The 20,076-nt window shown below is 31.7% G+C and overlaps 2 protein-coding genes and 2 long non-coding RNA genes across 10 annotated transcripts; 1 reads left to right on the plus strand and 3 right to left on the minus strand.

The window, feature by feature from the left end:
- The first annotated feature begins 79 nt into the window (after positions 1–79).
- LOC115882801 lies at positions 80–2,633 on the plus strand. The gene is made up of 2 exons (XR_004050258.1): positions 80–1,610; positions 1,735–2,633. It is a non-coding gene; the product is annotated as an uncharacterized LOC115882801 (long non-coding RNA).
- Positions 2,634–3,917: 1,284 nt separating this feature from the next.
- Positions 3,918–13,132, minus strand: LOC115882804. Of its 7 annotated transcripts, XR_004050264.1 has the most exons (11): positions 12,868–13,132; positions 12,393–12,612; positions 12,272–12,336; positions 11,607–11,911; positions 11,223–11,376; positions 10,745–10,905; positions 9,189–10,452; positions 8,318–9,104; positions 8,066–8,229; positions 7,180–7,272; positions 3,918–4,048 (listed from the first exon to the last, which is right to left on the minus strand). It is a non-coding gene; the product is annotated as an uncharacterized LOC115882804 (long non-coding RNA). The 7 variants fall into 7 exon arrangements; XR_004050263.1 differs by having other exon boundaries at positions 8,318–10,452; positions 12,477–12,612; XR_004050265.1 differs by having other exon boundaries at positions 8,318–10,452; positions 10,745–10,853.
- Positions 13,133–13,389: 257 nt separating this feature from the next.
- LOC115882802 (probable DNA primase large subunit) lies at positions 13,390–16,281 on the minus strand. Its single transcript, XM_030901050.1, has 4 exons — positions 15,713–16,281; positions 15,288–15,645; positions 15,015–15,231; positions 13,390–13,714 (listed from the first exon to the last, which is right to left on the minus strand). Exons 1-4 carry the CDS (start codon positions 16,155–16,157, stop codon positions 13,445–13,447), a joined length of 1,290 nt encoding a protein of 429 aa, XP_030756910.1. The 5' UTR covers positions 16,158–16,281; the 3' UTR covers positions 13,390–13,444.
- Positions 16,282–18,075: 1,794 nt separating this feature from the next.
- Positions 18,076–19,939, minus strand: LOC115882805 (high mobility group protein 20A-like). Its single transcript, XM_030901053.1, has 6 exons — positions 19,513–19,939; positions 19,301–19,460; positions 19,117–19,246; positions 18,930–19,051; positions 18,674–18,870; positions 18,076–18,612 (listed from the first exon to the last, which is right to left on the minus strand). Exons 1-6 carry the CDS (start codon positions 19,703–19,705, stop codon positions 18,470–18,472), a joined length of 945 nt encoding a protein of 314 aa, XP_030756913.1. The 5' UTR covers positions 19,706–19,939; the 3' UTR covers positions 18,076–18,469.
- Positions 19,940–20,076: the final 137 nt, after the last annotated feature.

Here is a 20,076-nt window from a genome sequence, read left to right on the forward strand (position 1 = left end):
TTAATTGCAGTATAAATGCATTTATTTTTATATATTTTACCTAATATTTTAATTCAACCGAAATAATATTTGAATATTTTTTAATCTGTGTTTTTTTCAGAAATATGTCTTGGTTGACTTTTAGTTTTAAAAATTTACAGGATTCAAAATTATCAAAATTTTATTTGTTAAATCATCTGCAATATTAATGCTCTAAAAATAATACAAGGTTTTGTAGCAAAATAAGACACTAATTCGCCACAGTACATCAAAACACTGAACGCGCCTTTCGCTAACCGCGTTAGCATCATCAATATATGATTAAAATTAGACTATTATCTGCAAATTAAACGTTTTTATAGTCGCTCGGTTGGTACTGACCAAAATTAATTAGCGAGACTATAGCAATAGGAACAGAGGACTGAAAGGATATATTATCTCTGTTCATATTATCTTTACTTTTATTTATTTTTACGCTCTCTTAAACATCCGATTGCCTGTAATTTGAGACTTGTTTAATTAATTTTAAATTATTAAGATCTGATTTTTTCAAAAATATGTTGAGCAACGCAATATTTATCCGCTCTACCATATCTGAGTCATGTGTTCTTTAAATATAGTTAATATTGATCGTCTAGTTAGCGCAACATATTTTCGATTGAATTTTTGATATATTAAATCTCATAAATACCCTTCCAGTGGAGGTGTTTTAGCTTTAGGATTACCTAATAGTTGTAATTTATTTTTAGCGCTATATACAAATTTGTAATTGACATTCTTAATTTTTTTAACCACGGGATAGCTCATCAAACGGTACTGAAATATAGTTTGGCGTATCTTTCTTCACTTACCCTATAGACAGACATCAGGATTGTATAAATGGTGTCCAACGTCTCTTCTTGTAGGTGGTCTTTAAGTACTGATTGTGTATTATTATTAACAGTGGGAAAAAAACTATGTCCCTGCAGTGGAAAAATCACCAGGTGCCCACAGGGGCAATATCACCAGGTCCCTGCAGTGGCAAAACCACCAGGTCCCTGCAGTAGCAAAATCAACAAGTCCCTGCTATGGCAAAATCAACAGGTCTCTACAGTGGAAAAATCAACAGGTCCCTGCAGTCGCAAAATCACCAAGTCCCTGCATTGGCAAAATTACTAGGTCCTTGGAGTGGCAAAATCGCTTGGCCCTTCCGTGGCAAAATCGCCAGGTCCCTGCAGTGGCGAAATCACTAGGTCCCGGCTGTGTCAAAATCACCAGGTCTGTGCAGTAGGAAAATCATCAGGTCCCTGCATTGGCAAAATCACTTGTCCCTTCCGTGGTAAAATCACCAGGTCCCTGCTGTGGCAACATCACTAGGTCTCTGCAGTAGCAAAATCACCAGGTCCCTGCAGTAGCAAAATCAACAGGTCCCTGCTATGGCAAAATCAACAGGTCTCTACAGTGGCAAAATCACCAGGTCCCTGCAGTAGCAAAATCACCAGGTCCCTGCTGTGGCAAAATCAACAGGTCCCTGCAGTCGCAAAATCACCAGGTCCCTGCAGTAGCAAAATCAACAGGTCCCTGCTATGGCAAAATCAACAGGTCTCTACAGTGGCAAAATCACCAGGTCCCTGCTGTGGCAAAATCAACAGGTCCCTGCAGTCGTAAAATCACCAAGTCCCTGCATTGGCAAAATTACTAGATCCTTGGAGTGGTAAAATCACTTGGCCCTTCTGTGGCAAAATCACCAGGTCCCTGCTGTGGCAAAATCAACAGTGAGGAAGAGGTGAAGAAAGATACGTCAAACTATATTTCATTACCGTTTGATGAGCTATCCCGTGGTTAAAAAATATTTAAGGATGTCAATTATAAATTTGTATATACTCGTAGCTCTAAAAATAAATTACAACTATTAGGTAATCCTAAAGATAAAACACCTCCACTGGAAAGGTCGGGTATTTATGAAATTCCATGTATCAAAAATTCAATCAAAAATATATTGCGTTAACTAGACGATCAATATTAATTAGATTTAAAGAACACATGACTCAGATATGGGTAGAGCGGATAAATCTTGCGTTTCTCAACATTTTTTTGATACAGATTATTCTATAGATGTTAATAATTTAAAATTAATTAAACAAGTCCCAAATTACAGGTAATTAGATGCATATGAGAGAAATAACATTTCCTTTCAGTTCTCTGTTTTTACTGTTCTAGTCTCGGTAATTAATTTTGCCACACTTGGTGATCACCAACCGAGCGCCTATATAAACGCTCAATTTGTATATATTAATTTAGTTTTATTCATCTGCTGATGATACTAACATGGTTAACAAAACGCGCGTCCAATGTTAAAAGTAAAGTAAGTTATTGTGGTTAATTAGTGTTTTATTTTGATAATTAACAATATTACTTAATCTATTATATTAATTATTTAGTGTAATGATCATCTGGTTACAGATATAAGCCTTGTATATAAGCTATTTATTAAAGGTAATGCAATATTTAAGTAGGCCATGAAAGGCCATTGAATGTTACTGCTGAAAATAATATACAGTCTTTTTTTTAAATAAGTGTACCACCCTGTATAATAATTTTGTAGTGTGTATCCAGAATACTGTCCACGTCAAATATATTTATACTTGTTATATGAATAAAAAACTTATTAAAAATAATTGTGATTTTATTTCCCCAAGGAAAATAGACAAAGTCGATGAAAATCTCGGATTTGTATCAGGAGTACATAAGAGCGAGGAGAAAAATACTATCTCTTCAAAGATCAAGGCGGTAAAAACTACCTCTTAGCACTTATGTGTTCCTGATAGAAATGTGTGATTTTAGGCAAGGATTAAAAATATTCCTCCAATTTTCATTAAAGACTGAAAAATTAAGAAGTTTGTATCAGGAGTACATAAGAGTAAGGAGGTAAAAATAAACGAAATAAATTCTTGACAAAATGGTGAATGTAACCCCTGCTCCTGATATCGAAAAATACCTCCTCGCACTCATATGTTCCTGATACAAATTCAAAATTTCTCCGTTTTTGACAAAACCGACCAAAAATAATTTCGACCTGGCAAAAATTGGAGTACCCGACCAACGAGTTAGAATGAGTTAGATTTTTTCGAAAAACGGCCATAACTTCTAAACTAAAAGAGCTATCGAGGAACGGAAGTCGGCATTCGATTCGCCTTTCAACCCTCTATAAGGGTGCAAAATTAGGGCGCGATCGGAGACAAAAAAAAAATTTCGGCAAAAATGAAGGAAGGTTAACCCCTTACCTCATTTTTCGCCAAAAAATTTTTTTGTCCCCGATCGCGCCCTAATTTTGCACCCTTATAGAGGGTTGAAAGGCGAATCGAATGCCGAGTTCCGTTCCTCTCTAACCCTTATAGTTTCCGAGATATTAAGGGTTGAAGTTTGGAAACGAGGTCGAAGTGCTAGAGATAGCAGAAATATCGTTGATCGATGCTTTATTTAAATGTGGTACTAAATTTAATCCTTACCTCTTCGCCCTTATGTGTTCCTGATAAAAATCGGCGATTTCTGACCTGGTTAAAAAATTTTCGTGCAGTCTTTGATAAAAATTGAATTTTCTCGGATATGTATCAGGAGCACATAAGAGCGAAGAGGTAAATATTGGTACTGAATTTACTCCGTACCTCTTCACACTTATGTGTTCCTAATAGAAATTAGTGATTTTGGAGGATTAAAAATTTTCGTTCAATTTTTATTTAAAGCTGAGTTTTCTCGGATTTGTATCAGGAGCGCATAAGAGCGAAGAGGTAATTGTAGGGTATTATTTTTATATAAAATACTGTCTATTCCAGAACAAGTGTAAGTATTAAAATATATTATTTTTGTGATAGTTAAATGACTTTTTCTCTTTGTTCAGGATTAGACAGTATATTTTGGTTCAATAAAACTCATGTATTATTAATTATTATTTATTTCAATATTATATTATCTTATTAACAACTAAATTATTGGGTAACTTAAAAATTATAATCCAAGGTGGCGATGGACATGATGATGTCTATGTAGAGGTAAATAAATCTTCTGACTACCCTTCTGGAAAGCCTTGGTTCTGTAAAAAAATGTAAAGAAATATTTAATTGTGCACTAACAAGCTTGATTACTAAGTAATAGTAATCTGTAACTTAACAAAAGTTATACAATATGATCGAAAAAAAAACAGCGTCAGCGATGGCTACGAAATGAAGATCGCTGTCATTTTGTATGTAAAATTATATGGGGAATGTCATCGATCGTCATTCCCAGCCAACTAGACGCCGTTTTTTTAGATCATATGGTATGTAGATTCCTGCACAAAATAGAAAATATATTAACAACAAAATGCCTAAACATAAATAAATTATACCGTATGATCGAAAAAAAATGGCATCCGGTAGGCTTTGAAGTAAGAGTTGATGGAATTCCCAATATAAATTTACATATAAAATGACAGCGATCTTAATTTCTAAGCCATCTCCGACGACGTTTTTTTCCGATCATACGGTATTATTTCTGCTTATAGAATATGACAAAAAAAACAGTGTCAGCGATGGCTATGAAATAAAGATCGCTGTCATTTTATATGGAAAATTATATGGGAAATGTCACCGATCGTCATTTCCCAGCCAACTAGACGCCGTTTTTTTTGATCATATGGTATGTAGATTCCTGCACAAAATAGAAAATATATTAACAACAAAATGCCTAAACATAAATAAATTATACCGTATGATCGAAAAAAAATGGCATCCAGTAGGCTTTGAAGTAAGAGTTGATGGAATTCCCAATATAAATTTACATATAAAATGACAGTGATCCTAATTTCTAAGCCATCTCCGACGACGTTTTTTTTTCGATCATACGGTATTATTCCTGCTTATACAATATGACAAAAAAAAAACAGCGTCAGCGATGGCTATGAAATGAAGATCGCTGTCATTTTATATGTAAAATTATATGGGAATGTCATCGATCGTCATTTCCCAATTAGAAAATGTATCCAAAATTATACAGTTCTATATAGGCAATAAAAAGACTTGTCTTAGAAGAATGGCATTAAAATAAATAATAATACAAATAGAAGAGAAGACTTCAAAATACAATCCCTGTAAAAGAAAAATAATAAATTATACTTAAGAAAAATAAAATTTAGTTAGGGTTTTCCTCTGTATGGAATGATGAGTTGAAAAAAGAAAAAAGTCATGAAAATGATTCCAAAACTACAACTTGATATAGTCAATAGAAATAAAATACCTTAGAGAACTCTAGAGATACAGAATTATTTTTTTAAAAATTAAATAATGACTGATAACCCAGAAATATACATAAATTAATAGAAGATTTCACGGAATGAAAATATGTGAGACAAATAAAGAAACAGAGATAGGAATATGGAATTAAAAAAGTTCCATAAAATGTGTGATGAACTTAGAAAAGTCTCAGAATGACAAAAAAAATATATAAAATTATATACAAATAAACTGACCTAGAAATACAATCAATGGGAGAGTTTATAGAATTGATGAATGATGGCATTCCCACAAGGAAGAAAATATGGGAAACATATAGTAAAAGAGATATGACGCACTGGATAAAATAGCATGAAAATGAGGGAAAATCTCAGGAAAAATAAGATGACAATAGATAAGAAAGCAATAATTCCATACAGGCAATAAAATTATTTTTTTATGCATTAAAAAAGTATCGGAAGAAAGTCACAATAAAAATATATAAGCCAGTCATTAGAAGAGCTTATAGTATTGATGAATGGTAATATTCCAATAATAAAGAAAATATAGAATACAAAAATAATGTATTTGAGGTAGGCCATAAGCAAGAAAAAAAATATAAAGAAGTATGCGGTCTTGGAAAGAACTGGAAAAATAGCTTAGCCTCCTCTAAAGAAAATCTAGTCAAAAGATGACAACAAGCACATAAAGAAAAATCCTCCAGAGCATATAAGTTCGCCCCCCTTCATCAGATTTAACCCTTGTCCGACGATTAAGCCTCGCCAGTCAGTTCCCATCCCAGCTAAGCAGCCTCGTCTCGGGTCACCCTCGTCACCCATCGAGCGGACATCCACCGGGACCCCCTACAGGCGGACCCCCCTCATCATCTTCATTGTGTCCGATATCCCGTCCCCTCTACCGTCGAGACGTCACGGGATACGTGCACGAAGAAGTCTCGTAGCTTGGGTGCCAGGTCGTATCCGGCCGAAGCCTCTAGCGTTAGAACACCTAGCTCGTAAACCAGAGGGTGGTGACTCCCTTGGGTACCTCTGCATGCTACACAGGTCATCGATGCCCGAACATCAGGGTTAGGGGGTGACCCGGGTCTCCTCCTCTTTGGGGAGGCTAGTTATGATGCTCTGGAGTCGATGCTATTCAGGAAAATTCATTGGAAAAAATGCTAGAAAAACTAGAAGTAAATTATGTGGAAGTCAATTTTTTTTTGGATAAATGGCGAATGCGCCAGGAATTAGTAGGAAATTAGATGGAAATTAGTCCTTATTCTGAGATTTTTAAGTGTGTTACTGCGTATTTAAATTATATTTAAACACAGAGAAATCAAACCAAGAGAATGCGCAAAATTATGGCAATTCATGGCATATGATCTGAAAAAAATGACATAAAAATGAATCCATCAAAACATAAATTCTGTACAAGGAATCACACAAGCAAAAAAATACTAGAAGAATGATACTATAAAAAAACTAATACAAATAAAAGAATACTTATAGAAATAGAGCCAATGGAATATTTTATAGAATCAATAAATGATGTTATTATTCCTGCAATGAAGAAAATATGGGAGTCAAGCTGTAAGTAATGGTATATTTTACCAAACAAATGAGACCTATAGAAATACAATCAAGGGAATAATGTATGGAATTGATAAATGATGACATTATTTCCACAATCAACAATATATGAAAGTCAAGCAATTATAAAGAAATGAAAGTAACCCAAAAACAACATAAAGTTCTAAGTAGATGGTATTGTATCAAAAATAAAAAGCCATATATAGGCCTAAATTAAAAATCACTGCTCTGAATTTATCTATGATAATAAGGAACCATAAAAACAGCACCCATTGGAAATTTTTCCTTACTTAAATTTAAAAATCATAAAATCTACTAATGAACATCAATAGCAAACAAATAAAAATATATTTACACAAAAGAAATAAAATTTTTAGATTTACTTATAAGTCCTGATGCATTGTTCATAATATCAATTGAAATGATAAATGTACTGCCCTGGAACTGTATACATCCATTGCGTTACTGCACAATCTCTGTAAAAAAGAAATAAATAATATTACATTTGATTAATTATGCTATAATAATGACGTTTTTTTTGTTTCGTATTAATATTAAATATATCTTAAAATTACGGTTAGTCTGTTAATAATCATTTAATAAATTTATTCAAATTGTTTTTAAATAATAAAATAAACTTCTTTTAATTGAGTAATGAAAAACCAATTTCGTAAACCAGAATGATGGATAAACAACAGAGGTGATCCAGGTCTTGTCTTTTAGGTGGCCTTTACATGCTGAGTGTGTATTATTAATAATACTCCTAAAAGAGATAATTGAATTAAAGCATTATAATTAAAACAATGCAAATTTGTATAAACTACGATATATGACGACGACAGTGTATAGTAAAAATGCTAAAAGGTTTGTTTTTATCTGAAACAATTATGTAATTATTGAGCACATAGTGGGCCCCTTTAGGTATACTAACACTGACTTATTTTAAAAGACGTAGAAAATAGCTTGTTTCCCTGTACAAATAAACACTTAAAAAATTACTCTTGGGAAAAAAAGGACATCTTTAAACACAATCAAAAAAATGGCCAAAAAAATATCAAATATTTGTAAATAGAAAGCAATATTCTTAGTAACCTTAATATTATCGTACAATAGAGACATCAAGGAATGTATCTATATTCCCATACACTCGATTTTGAACAAGAAAATGAGAAAAATTGGAAAAATTTATAAGCTTTAAACGATGATGTAATTGAAATATTTCAAAGTGAAAAAGAAACTATAAAAACAAGCAAAATAACGGGTACTTACACTTTTATGAGATTAAGCAGGCCTAAGGAACAGAATAAGCTCAAATAGTATACAAAAGAACCACTTTTTCTACGAAAAAATCAGAAAAATTGTAAAGGAACATCCAACAACGGAAAATGTCGTCCTGTCATGATCATTTTTTTGCTGTATAACCAATGCTGCGCCTAAAAGAAAATATTTATTCTACTGAAATAGTGTGTGTATTATATGTTAATCATGATTTTGTAACGATTCGATTCGTTTTATACTTACAAAAATATGATTTAATTTAGATCTTCACATAATTACAAAAATATTGGCAACCATTTTAGTTTTTAGTTCAAAATTTCCTCACTTTTGACACAATGGCGCCACAGGCGTTCATCTTCTTTTTCGAATTTTAGGCAATAATAGATCCGTAACCACAGAATCAAAGTATTGTTCTTCTTCTTTTCAATACTTCTGTTTCTAACCATGTGCAACCACAGATCATATACATTTTCTTCTTCTTTATTTTTAAATGGCTTGAACAGGTCAGGAACATTTGGCCAGTATCCTGAAAAAAAAATAACCAAAAGGAGAGAGACCAAATAATAATCTATGGATAACTACTAGACAAAGACAACAATATAAATAAACAAGTCCAGCAAATTCAAAATTAAAATACGTTTAAAAACTTTAAATCAAATAAAACATTTTAAAATCTGGTGATCTAGATAAATATCATTGATATTTACGCGTTAAATCTTCGAGATAACGAAAATCTTTTTGGTTTACAAGCCAATAAATCCAACCGTTCGATATCAGGAACACTGGAGATTCAAGAAAAAGTATACAGACTAGTTCTATTATAATTCTCTATACATTAATACTGAATTTATTGTCAAGATTCTTACAAGAAAAAAGAGAATTTAGAAGAGAGAGTGACTTACAAGAAAAGAGAATTTAAACAGTTTTCGTAACCACACGGATTTATCATTACATTACAAAGGTACATCGAGTAAAATGTAATCGTTGTTGTATCGAGGATATGATTGGAAATATGCTGGAGTACAATGCCCTAAAATGGAATGTTGTAAATGGATGAAAAATGCTCTTACTGATTTACACAGGCAAGACACGTACAAATTCTTATAATACTTACAAAAATGTCTAGAATACACTAACAAGACATATTTTAGGCATGATTTAGTAGAAGGTACAGAGGTGACTTTAACAAATTTGCAGCAAAGATTGAACCAGATTTGAGACCAAAGTCAAAAAAATTCTATAGCCTAGTCCTGGTATAGAATGAGGAATTTATTTAATGCCAATATGGCCTATAATATAATAACCTACAACCAAACCAAGCCATATATTAATATGTGATTATTTCATACTCTTAAAAAAGAAAATCATAATTAAAGAATTATATTAAGACAACGCAAATTTGTTAACTAAAATATGATGACAGTGACCGAGGGGACATTAGTTTTAATCATCTGATGATGATGCTAACTCGGTGAGCAATGATGACGTGTTTTGATGTATTGTAGTGAATTTAGTGTTTTATTTTGCTAGAAAACCCTATATTATTTATAGAGCATTTTATTTTTTTATTGCAGATGATTTAACAAATAAAACTTTGATAATTTTGAATCCTGTAATTTTTTATAACAAAAAATGAACCAAAACATATTTCAGAAAAGCTAGTTTTTAAACTGAAATTACTATTTAAATTACAGAATTTTTCTTATCTCAATTTTATTTTTAGATTTTTTAAAAAATCTGTTAATTTCAATATTTTATTTTCCTGCCGCGTTCGCCATTTATTTCTTGTACTTTTTTATTAAAAAATATCAATTTAAAATCCTTTTTTTAAACAGAGAATCACTAATATAACAGTATATGACATATACAGAGTGCCCACACAACCGGTCCATTAAAGATTATTTTGAAATCCAATTTAAACTATCTATTTTTATTAAGTTGTATTTTGAAATACATTTTCCACTTTCTGAACAGGTTGTGTGGAACACTGTTGCGTTAACACTGTAAATAACCAATAAATAAAATTTAGATAATTTTAAATTCTGTATTTTTTTACAACTAGAGTTAACTAAAATATATTCTTGAAGAGATACTAGTTTAAAAAATATAAATATTTGAATTTTAACTTGTAATATATAAAAATATGTGAGTGTCTACTAAAAATGTATGTACGAATAACAGAATTTAATCATTTTATCTAAACTTTACTTTAAAAAAATCGTAGAATTAAAAAAAATGAGATCAGTGTGATCAAAATGAAGTGTTCCTATCCTAAGTCCGCGTTCTGTTCTACATCTTCAATGGGGAATATACAGGAAGATCAAATAAGTAGGAGCACCAATAACAGCTGCAGTTGTTACAGAACCAGTACCATAAACCTATAAACAGAAATAATTGTATAATATTGTTTCCATTGCACAAAAAATATTTACTAAACATCCCAGCAGAAAAATGTTTGAATGGCCTTCAAGAAATATGATTAAAAAAAATGTTCTTCTTGTGCAATTGTGTAACATAAAAATACTAGTACTCAGCCAGAACTAAATTTTATTAATATAATTTCTTATAATAAAATAATAAGTTTAAATTTATTCAATAACACTAAAAATATCTGAGTACTTCATACCCTTGTTTCATACCTTAAATCTACCAAAAAAAAATGTAACTTACATCTTTTTAAGGCGAATAGTTGCCTGAAGCCAGTCAATGTCTCAGCAAAGTAGTACCTGCATGGTACTCTTGATACATTCCATTTGGGTAAGTTTTTGTTGAAAATCACCTGCACATTGCCAGAGAATATTCTTTTTAATATTGAAAAGTAGTGGGAAAACCTGAAATTTTTTATTTGTGAAATTTGAAAGAAAATAATTTCACAAAAAATACATTATTTTTCTATATCGACAAGAGGAAAGACTTTTTCGGACAAACGCATTCTTCATAAGGTTTTGTTTGTTTTTATTTCTTTTTTGTGTTTGTTAGCATTTTGATTTCTAGAACTTTTTATAAAGAATGCATTTTACTCAAAAAGTAAATAGTAAAAAAAGGTTTTTTCTCTTTATTACCAACATACTTTTACTACATATTATACTACAATACGCGTTTTTCTTTACGGTACTACTAAAAAACTCTATTGGAAAAAGAAACTTACATCTTTTAAGCGTGAAAATTGTTTGAACACAGCCTGTGTCTCAGTGAAGTAATATTTGCAGTGCCGAGTTGTCAAGTACCATTCAAATAGCTCCTTGAAGACCAAATGCAGATTTCCACAAAAACTCTGAGAAAAAAACATAAATTTTTCATCCCTAAAACAAAAAAGAAATGTTAAACATTGTTCTTTGATAAACTGTTCTCAGCATTAAATTTATTTTTGTAAAGAATAGGCAACCAGTAAATCAGAACTAAAAACTAAATTCAAAATTAATTCATTTCACGTGTTCTTTATTTTTTTTTTAGATTTATTTAATGCTGTGATTAAACAAAACAAAGACTATGACAAGTACATTTTTTCTATATTAATTAAAATAAAACTTACTTTTAATTCCTTGTAAAGTAGCGATTAAAAATACAAGAGAGAGCCAAACTATGTCATGCTAGCCTCCATTTATCATAAACCTTGTCTCCTGATGTATATTCATCTTCCTGCAGCTGATTTATCCCCTGGTCGATTAAGCCTCACGCAGCTCCTAAACATAGAGGGTGGTAACTTCCTTAGGTACCCATATATGCTATGCAGGTTCTCAATGGCCGAACATCAGTGTTAGAGGATGATCCAGGTCTCCTCTACTGTGGAAGGATACAGAAAGACACCATTCTCTTGTGTGATATTTATTAACAGGTCTAAAACAAAACAAAACCTACTTAAAACTCTAAAAACAAAATAAACACTTTACTATTAAAGTTTAGTGAAGTATATCTAGTAAAATATTTTTATTATCATAGCAAAATTATTTTTAATCATTAAATTAATAATAACCATCTATCAAAGAATGAAAACGAGATACTGTTACCGTAGATATTCTCATAATTTTTTATGTTTCTCTAACAGTTTGGAAATTTGGAAAAGTATAAACGGGATTAACCATTTCAATTAAAGCAAAATATTTTGTAAAGAATGCATTTTACTCAAAATGTTAGAAGTAAAGTGTCCCCTCTTGTAAAGACAATCTGGAAACATATATTAATTAAAATAAAACTTACTTTGAATTTCTCGTACAGCAGTAGTTGAAGATAGGGCTGAACTTTTATATAAACCTCTTATAAACCTAAAATTTAACCTAACTTTGACCAAGGGTTAAATTAGCTGCAAGAAGGATGTTACCTTCTTGCAGCTAATTTAACCCTTGGTCAAAGATTAAGACTCAGCCAGCTTGTAGACGTGGAGGATAGTAACTTCCTTCGGTACCTATATATAATATGCAGGTCCTCGATGGCCAAACATCAAAGTTAGACGATAATCCAGGTCTCCTCTTCTGCGGAAGGATGCAGAAAGACACCATTCTCTTGTGTGATATTATTGAGTATACTAACACCGATTTATCCTAAAAAAAGTAGAAAGTACTTGTTTGCCTGCACAAATAAACACCTAAAATATTAGTTTAGGAATAAAAAACATCTTTAAACTCTAGCAAAAAAAAATGGCCGAAAAAATACCAAATGTTTCTATAACTTTATTTCTTATGTACAATAGAGACATCAAGGAGTGTATCTATATTTCCATATACTCGATTTTGAAAAAGAACCTTTTGAAAATTGGAAAAATATATAAAAAAACAGACAAAATAATGGATACTTACATTTTCATAAGTATAAACAAAAAACAATCGCAACCACAGATTCGACATAGATTTTCTTCTTCTTTATTTTTGAGTGGCTTGAACTTATAGGTCATTTGGCCAGTATACAATTAAAAATAATTCTGACCTTCTTGACAAAATGGTGAAGGTTCTAATTTAAAATGGCATTTTTCTAAAAAAAAATCTCAATCATAACATTTAAACGCAAACAGGGTGGTTTGTTTATTATTATACGATATTGACGTTATTTCAGAAATTATTTGGAAAAAATCAAAATAAAAAGGAAACTTCTACACCCTGTATCTCCGAAACTAAAAGCATTTTAGGATATAAATTTATAGGAACTTTTTTACTTATTTTTATCTGCAGAAAATGCTGCCAAAGGTTTCGGAATAGAGTTCGGACCACCCTGTATATTATTTTTATTTTCCCTTTCGAGTGCTGCAATTTTTCGGGAAGCATTTTAAAGCAAATGTTTATAGAAAAATAATATATATATAACAAAAATAATAATACAAAAAATAATACATATATAACATCTTAATCACACATTTCCGTGATAAAAAATCAGTACGGATTACACCTCAGAGTTCATCGATTTTAATAAGAAATAATATTCCGCTGGATTTTTAAAATGTAGCTCATCATTAACTGCATCTTTTTCTACCACGGAATCTAAAAATTTTTCACAGCCTCTTTTTGGATTTGCCCTTCTTTCATTGATAATGATTTCGATGTTTTCACTGCTATCGGCGGGTAGAGAACTTCTCAAAAGCGACCTCAAATTATTGTCATCGAAATGTTGAAAAGGGCAGCCGCCTTCTTCAGTTGCACCAAGAGTCATACTCTTAAAATACAACAAATTTGGTACTTGCAAAATCATAAATACAGGGAGTTTCAAAAAACATGTGTCACCTCTCTTGGGGACATTCCTCACGTAAAAATTATAATAGATCGAAAAAATATTAAGACTTTAACACCCTGTAGCTACGAAACCAAGCAGAATCGGACCTATGTTGATACGAAAAATAAATCTTGGTAATTATTAGGAACTTTTTTCTTGGCGGTCTCTTAACCGTTTTTCAGAAAAATGGAAAATTATTTCAACATCAAACTTTTCTTAATTTCTCATATTTTTAAGGTTTTCTAGCACAGATTTTGTTAGGTATTCAATAAACAATGATGTTATTGCTATTTTCTGTTACTTTTTTAACCAATTCGATGCATAATAGAAGAAAATTCGCTAAAATAAATTTGTAAACAATCTGAAAATGTTGGGTTATGTGTTTCTGGCATTTAAAGCAACGTTGCCAATGCTAAACCTAAATTTAGCGTGTTTAGTTTAGCTTAGCAGAAGAACGGCTCCTTCCCATAATTGCTATTTTACCAACGAGATCTGATTATTTATAACCACGAAGTTGCACGAAAGAGTTTTGATTGCATTGGTTTTAACTTCTTTGTGGAGGGGGTTAATCTTTTTTTGATATAATAAAACAACAAAAGATTAACACCCTCCGCATGGAAGTTGTAACCAATGCAATCAAAACTCTTCCGCGTAACTTTGTGGATATAGGTAAGTACATTTAATTATTGTCGATCTCATAATAGGTAATTTATTTAAAATCCCTAATCACCCGAAAAAAATAGAAGATATGGCAACGTTGTAAACTTTCAAATTTCTAGATTTGGTCTAGAATATATTTGTCTCTCTCATTACATAGAAGAGAGAAAGAAGGATATATCAAATGTCAAACTTCCAACTGGTCTCAATTTTCTTTGTTATTTTGTTAAGAAAAATGTTTTTCAGTAAAATTTTGGACATTTTTCTATCCCCAATCAAGTGTGGCTTTTAGATAAACTATAATATAATGAAAATATAGTGAAATTATTACTTTATAGGGCCGAAATAACGGAAAATTCAATGTTGAAATAAATTTCCGTTTTTCTGAAAAACGGTAAGAGACCGCCAATAAAAAAGTTCCGATTCGTAATCTACGACCTCAAAATAGGGTGTATACCAATTTTGGTGAAAATCGGATGATTTCCAGTTTTCCCAATAATTACCTAAACCTTATTTTTACGTGAGGAATCTCCCCACGAGAGATGGCACATGTTTTTTGAAACACCCCGTATAACAAAATGTATACCTGCATTTGAGAACAATCCTTTACGTTGTAAGTCTTTCTGGACCCTTCTAATCCATATAGATGTTTAATTCCATAAATATACCTTTTTTCGTTTTCTTCCCAACTGTGAGTACAACTCGAGCAACTTGAGTGCTGTTTGGAATAAAACCTCCTCCAAAACTCGAAGGCATCTGTTATTTCCATCCCGATGTCTTTCAAAAACAAACTGAAATCAAACCTAAAGAGAAGAAACAAATATGTTTAGAAATTCAATAAAAGCAATTAAAGCATTACCTAGCATTATGACCTAATCTGTTATTTTTTGATAAATTATTATATAAACTCTTCATACATAACGGGAAGTTTGGAATTTCTTCTTCAAAATGGGTCACGTCTAAACTGCCAAATTTTCTAAGTGAATTATTTCTAAAGAACAATTCTCGCGCCAAGATTAAAGCATCCCTAATTCTTTCATCTTGAAGGGCATTATTCACTGTAGGTATGAACTTCATATCAAACAAAGCCAGATGTAGATAACTTTTATACAAAGACATTAATAAAGCTCTCCAATCTGTGCAATTTATCAACATCATTCCATTAACTAAGTTGTACTGTCTTTTCGCAAGAAGGTCGAAACAATAAGTATAGTGAACTAAAAAAATATAATAAAAACATAAATATATCAGAATCTTTAGTTCTACTCAAAACTATCTACATACCTTCAATTTGTGCTGTTGAAACATCGTCAGGGCTGTGAAAATAGGACAATAGTTTTGAACACACTTTATTAAGTGCAATGAAGTAATTTTTTACTCTGCCTTCCTCCTCAATTGCCCTTAAACACGTTCTACATTGACTTTTTAGCGATATAACAAACTTCAAAGCTTCATCTGGATTGTAAGCAGATAATCGAAGTCCTAATAATTCAATTTCATTTGCTACAAAAGCTGGGCAAAAGGAACTGTTTTTAAAAGCAAGTAACCTAAAGAGGTGGTGTCCTAAACGATCTAGGGTACTATCTTCCACCAAACATTCCAGATCGGCGATGGTATTCCTGATATCTTCAGTTAAAATTTTTTCGTAACAAAGGAGTCTTTGGCGCACTGTTTTTTCCAAATTAAATATTGTAGTAAAGCCGGTCGGAGGTCTAAGATAAAACGACATGACACAGGTAAATGATAAGAAACCCTAAACCATAAAATAATTAACTAGAAACTAGCCCTAAACAATAAACACCAAGCAAACTAAAACGTGCAACACGTGCCTTCAACCTCAAATAATTTTGAGGTTATATCCACCACCCCCTCCACTTAAGCCATTCAACCTTTTCCAATATGGCGGAGATAGAAGTGCTTTATTTGGCGCGTCTTTTTTTTGAACCCTGTTTTATTTCCAAACAGACATTTTTCACGCAAATGTCGGGTTAGATTACGTAATATTTCACTAATTTGTTAATATACAGGGAGTTTAAAGTTCTCCACATAAGTATGGAATTGTTTGTATTATTACTTTTATGAAAACATTAGTTAGTTACTTTTTATAAAAAGGTCTGCTTTCTCAGAAAATAGGTAGTGTTAAAATATTCAAACTTGATACTATTATCCTTCTATTATGGACAGTTTAGGATTCAGGGACAGACAAAATTAGGGTTCTGTAGAAATACCTATTTATCAATATGCTTTTATAAGGTGGTATTATGGAGAATATAATACATTTGCACATATAAACACTCGGTACCTTTAAAGGTACATCTAATGCTTCACCTGTTATGTCATAAAATTTTGTACTGCTTTCAATTTCTTTATCGCAAAAATGTAATTTACATACCTATATTTAATCATAATTTAAGTTTGATGGCCTTTTTGAGGCATATTTAATGCACTTCTTGCCCGAGAACTACTAGTAGGAGTGAAATTATCTCTTTTAATAACCGTCAACCATTTTTTACTAAGCTCGTCATTTTTGGGGAATATAAAAGCAGAAACCTTGGGACCCCCTCTATAATTCCCCTGACAATTTGGAACAGAGCATGTAGAAGGCATGCTACAATAAAATGTTAACCTTTAATACCTATCTTTTGATTATTGTAAGTAACTATTTTATAAAGTACTATGCAGACTGGCGGTGAAGGCTTTTTACTCATTTAGGTGTAATATCTTGATAAATACTTCTAGTTCTTACCTTAAAATAATTAATAATACAGGAGTACGACAAGCACAAAAGTTTAAAGTTACCTATGTGGAATATGTCTGGTTTGGACTTTTATTAGACTCTTATTTGATCACAATTTTCTGATCACACCATGCACTGAACACTAAGAACTAAACAAACGTGTTGCAGAAGCACAACAAACTAGAGATATGGTGGGTTCATGCTTCCGATCTTAGCTCGAACACTAACATTAGTCCTAACCCCAAGAATATGAATCAACGTTAACGAATGCTAGCGTTCATGCTCTCGTTGTATCGGCCCTAACATTAGCCTTAGTCCTAACAGGTTGGGTTATTTTATATTCTTAGGGCTAATGCTAATTCAAAACTGAATCGCGCATGCTCAAAGCTAGGAGTCTTAAGAATTCTCGAAATAATTTCTGACATGTTGACTTTGACGGTTTATAAATGTAAATATATTATATATTTTTTGGTCTAGAAATTATTAATGTAAAAATTAGTTTCTTTAGTATTAGAAATTTTAAAAATAATTGTGAATTTAGGTTAGTTCAAAGCATATGTTTTATATGAGCGCAAGCGCTTACGAGAATATTGATTATTTTCTTAAGATAAGTAGGAGAAGTATGAACGGCCTTTCCTTAAGTTCTCAAGGTTAATTTCTTAGGGTTAATGTTAAGGGTAAGGTTAGGGCTAATACTCGAAGTATGAACCCACCAATAATTAATTATTTCTGGTATGCAATCGGTACGAGAAACCACTACCGGCTTTTCAGGTTAAAGGTAAACAATTTAAAAATGCACTGCCTTCGCCGCCATATTTGCCTTACGCATATCATGTTGATTAGCCTTAAGTGGAGGGGGTGATGTTATATCACATGTCAATCAAGTTGCACACAAATATAAACGCGGGAAAAGGAAATGAAATTTTTGGCAAATTTATTAGTCCAAGATACCTAATATACATTCTTAGATTAACCATCTAATTTATCAATATATACAATTATAAAAAACTTAATTAACTATTCCAGCGAGAGTTAAAATTATGCAATTACTTAAAACCTAAGTAAAATTAATACATTCATCCACACAGTTAAAATTGATAAAATAAATTAATGTTACTAGATTATCCATCTAATTAATTATAACAACATCCATATACACAATTATAAAAATAATTAATTAAAAAATTAACAACTCTACTGGCCTAAGTAAAATTAATACATTCATCCACATAGTCAAATTAGTGCCAGCTCGATTAAAAAAACTTCTTTGCTTTTCTTTTCCTTTTCGAAGCCCTCACTGTCGGTCATCCATTAAACTCCAACTTTGCCACTATATCACGGACCGTTTGTAACAAATTCGTATCGTGACTGCTGTTTTCCAGCAATATTGAGTGTAAATTCATCATGTACTTGTCAATATTTTGCAAGGAAGCAGTTTCTCTGATTCCTACATAACAAAAAAATGTCTATGAAGTAATTATTTCTTTTCCAAATATTTTTTTATTTACCTGGTAATTTAACACCACCGAATCCCGTGGCCAGAGTAGCCCTAAGATGCTCCAGATGCTGTTGCAAAGAAACATTATTCTTTTCCTGTTGTGAAATCTCCGTTTCCAGCTTAGTTATGGCCGTTTTCATGTTTTCAATGTGTTTGGTCAGAGTGGCGTTCTGTTGCTCGTAATCTGTATTGATTTTTCTGAGCTGCCTAAAACCAGAAACAGAACAATCTGAAATACTACTCAGAAAATTATAACGTTAACGTACCTTAATTCTGCATCTCTTGTTTTATTGTGATCAAGGAATTCTTCAGTAAAAATGGGAATATCAAAGTTGCCAAAGTCCATTTCCTGGATGTCTTTAGTTACAGGGGGTTGAGATGAATTTACCTAAAATTAGAAATATTATTTTTTTAATTAGTTATTTATTTAATGTACCTAAACAGTATACAAACATTTGAAACTATAGTTTTAACATCTTCCTTTTCTTTTTCTTTGTTATCTTTGAGTTTCTTCTCGTTCTGGAGTTGGGTAAATTGTTTGTATGCCTCGGTCTGTTTATATGCTTCGTATTCTTTTGTATACCTTGATTCATACATAAAAAATTAGATTAAAATATGAAAATATAGTAATTTTTACCTTTCTCTATCTAGTTCAGCTGCATCCAAGTATTGCTGCTTTTTATCAGAAGGTAAATTACTCCACTCGCTGGCTAAGATCTTAGTAATATCAGCAAATGTGAGCGATGGATTGGAAGTCCTGACAGCTTCCCTTCGGTCATTCAGATATCGAATATATCCTACAATAAAGCAGCTTTATTACAATTTATTCAAAGAATACAGTCTACTGACCTGTTAAAGGCTGTCTAGGGGCAGTACTGTCTTTCGGTTTCTTCCTTTTCTTAGCTTTTGGAGTTTTAGGCTTGGTACTATCCGTAGCTATATCATTAGCTTGTTTTTCGTCAGAATTCTGCAACATTTTTGGGGAATCTGGCTTTTTGGGATCCACAACATTGCCTTCAGGGGTTACTGCCAATTTGTCCATACTTTAACGAGGAATAATCTCCTTTTTATAGTCAACCAAACCAAATCCCAAATGTTGTAAATAGAAACAGAAAAAAATTGACAGACCAAATTTGACGTTGATAAAAAATAAAAACCGGAGATAAAAACAAATCGTTTTAATGATATCTGGCTATTAGTTTTTTAAGTAAAGACAGAGAAAACTCGATAAGTGCATCTATTAATTAGTTTTTCAATAATTTATTTAAAAAATAAATTATAACCTGTAAAATTATATATTCTAGGGATAGAAATCTGTAAAAAAAGTAAATGATGTTTGGCTAGTGTCTCATAGATGTCACCACTATAGTGAGAAAAGATATCTGTAAATTGCCACAGAATAATAAAACAAAA

This window comes from Sitophilus oryzae, unplaced genomic scaffold (assembly GCF_002938485.1).
Source record: "Sitophilus oryzae breed Bouriz unplaced genomic scaffold, Soryzae_2.0 scaffold_179_pilon_pilon, whole genome shotgun sequence".
NCBI lineage: Eukaryota > Metazoa > Arthropoda > Insecta > Coleoptera > Curculionidae > Sitophilus > Sitophilus oryzae.

Bases quoted from the DNA above. Each gene is read 5' to 3' on its own strand.
- LOC115882802 (XM_030901050.1), bottom strand. From the start codon at position 16,157: ATGTCGTTTTATCTTAGACCTCCGACCGGCTTTACTACAATATTTAAT. The intron at 15,646-15,712 runs GTATGTAGATAG...ATATTTTTTTAG, and splicing joins TTCAACAGCACAAATTGAAG to TTCACTATACTTATTGTTTC. The intron at 15,232-15,287 runs GTAATGCTTTAA...TCTTCTCTTTAG, and splicing joins AGATTAGGTCATAATGCTAG to GTTTGATTTCAGTTTGTTTT.
- LOC115882805 (XM_030901053.1), bottom strand. From the start codon at position 19,705: ATGGACAAATTGGCAGTAACCCCTGAAGGCAATGTTGTGGATCCCAAA. The intron at 18,871-18,929 runs GTACGTTAACGT...TTCTGGTTTTAG, and splicing joins ACAAGAGATGCAGAATTAAG to GCAGCTCAGAAAAATCAATA. The intron at 18,613-18,673 runs GTAAATAAAAAA...TTTGTTATGTAG, and splicing joins CGGTGGTGTTAAATTACCAG to GAATCAGAGAAACTGCTTCC.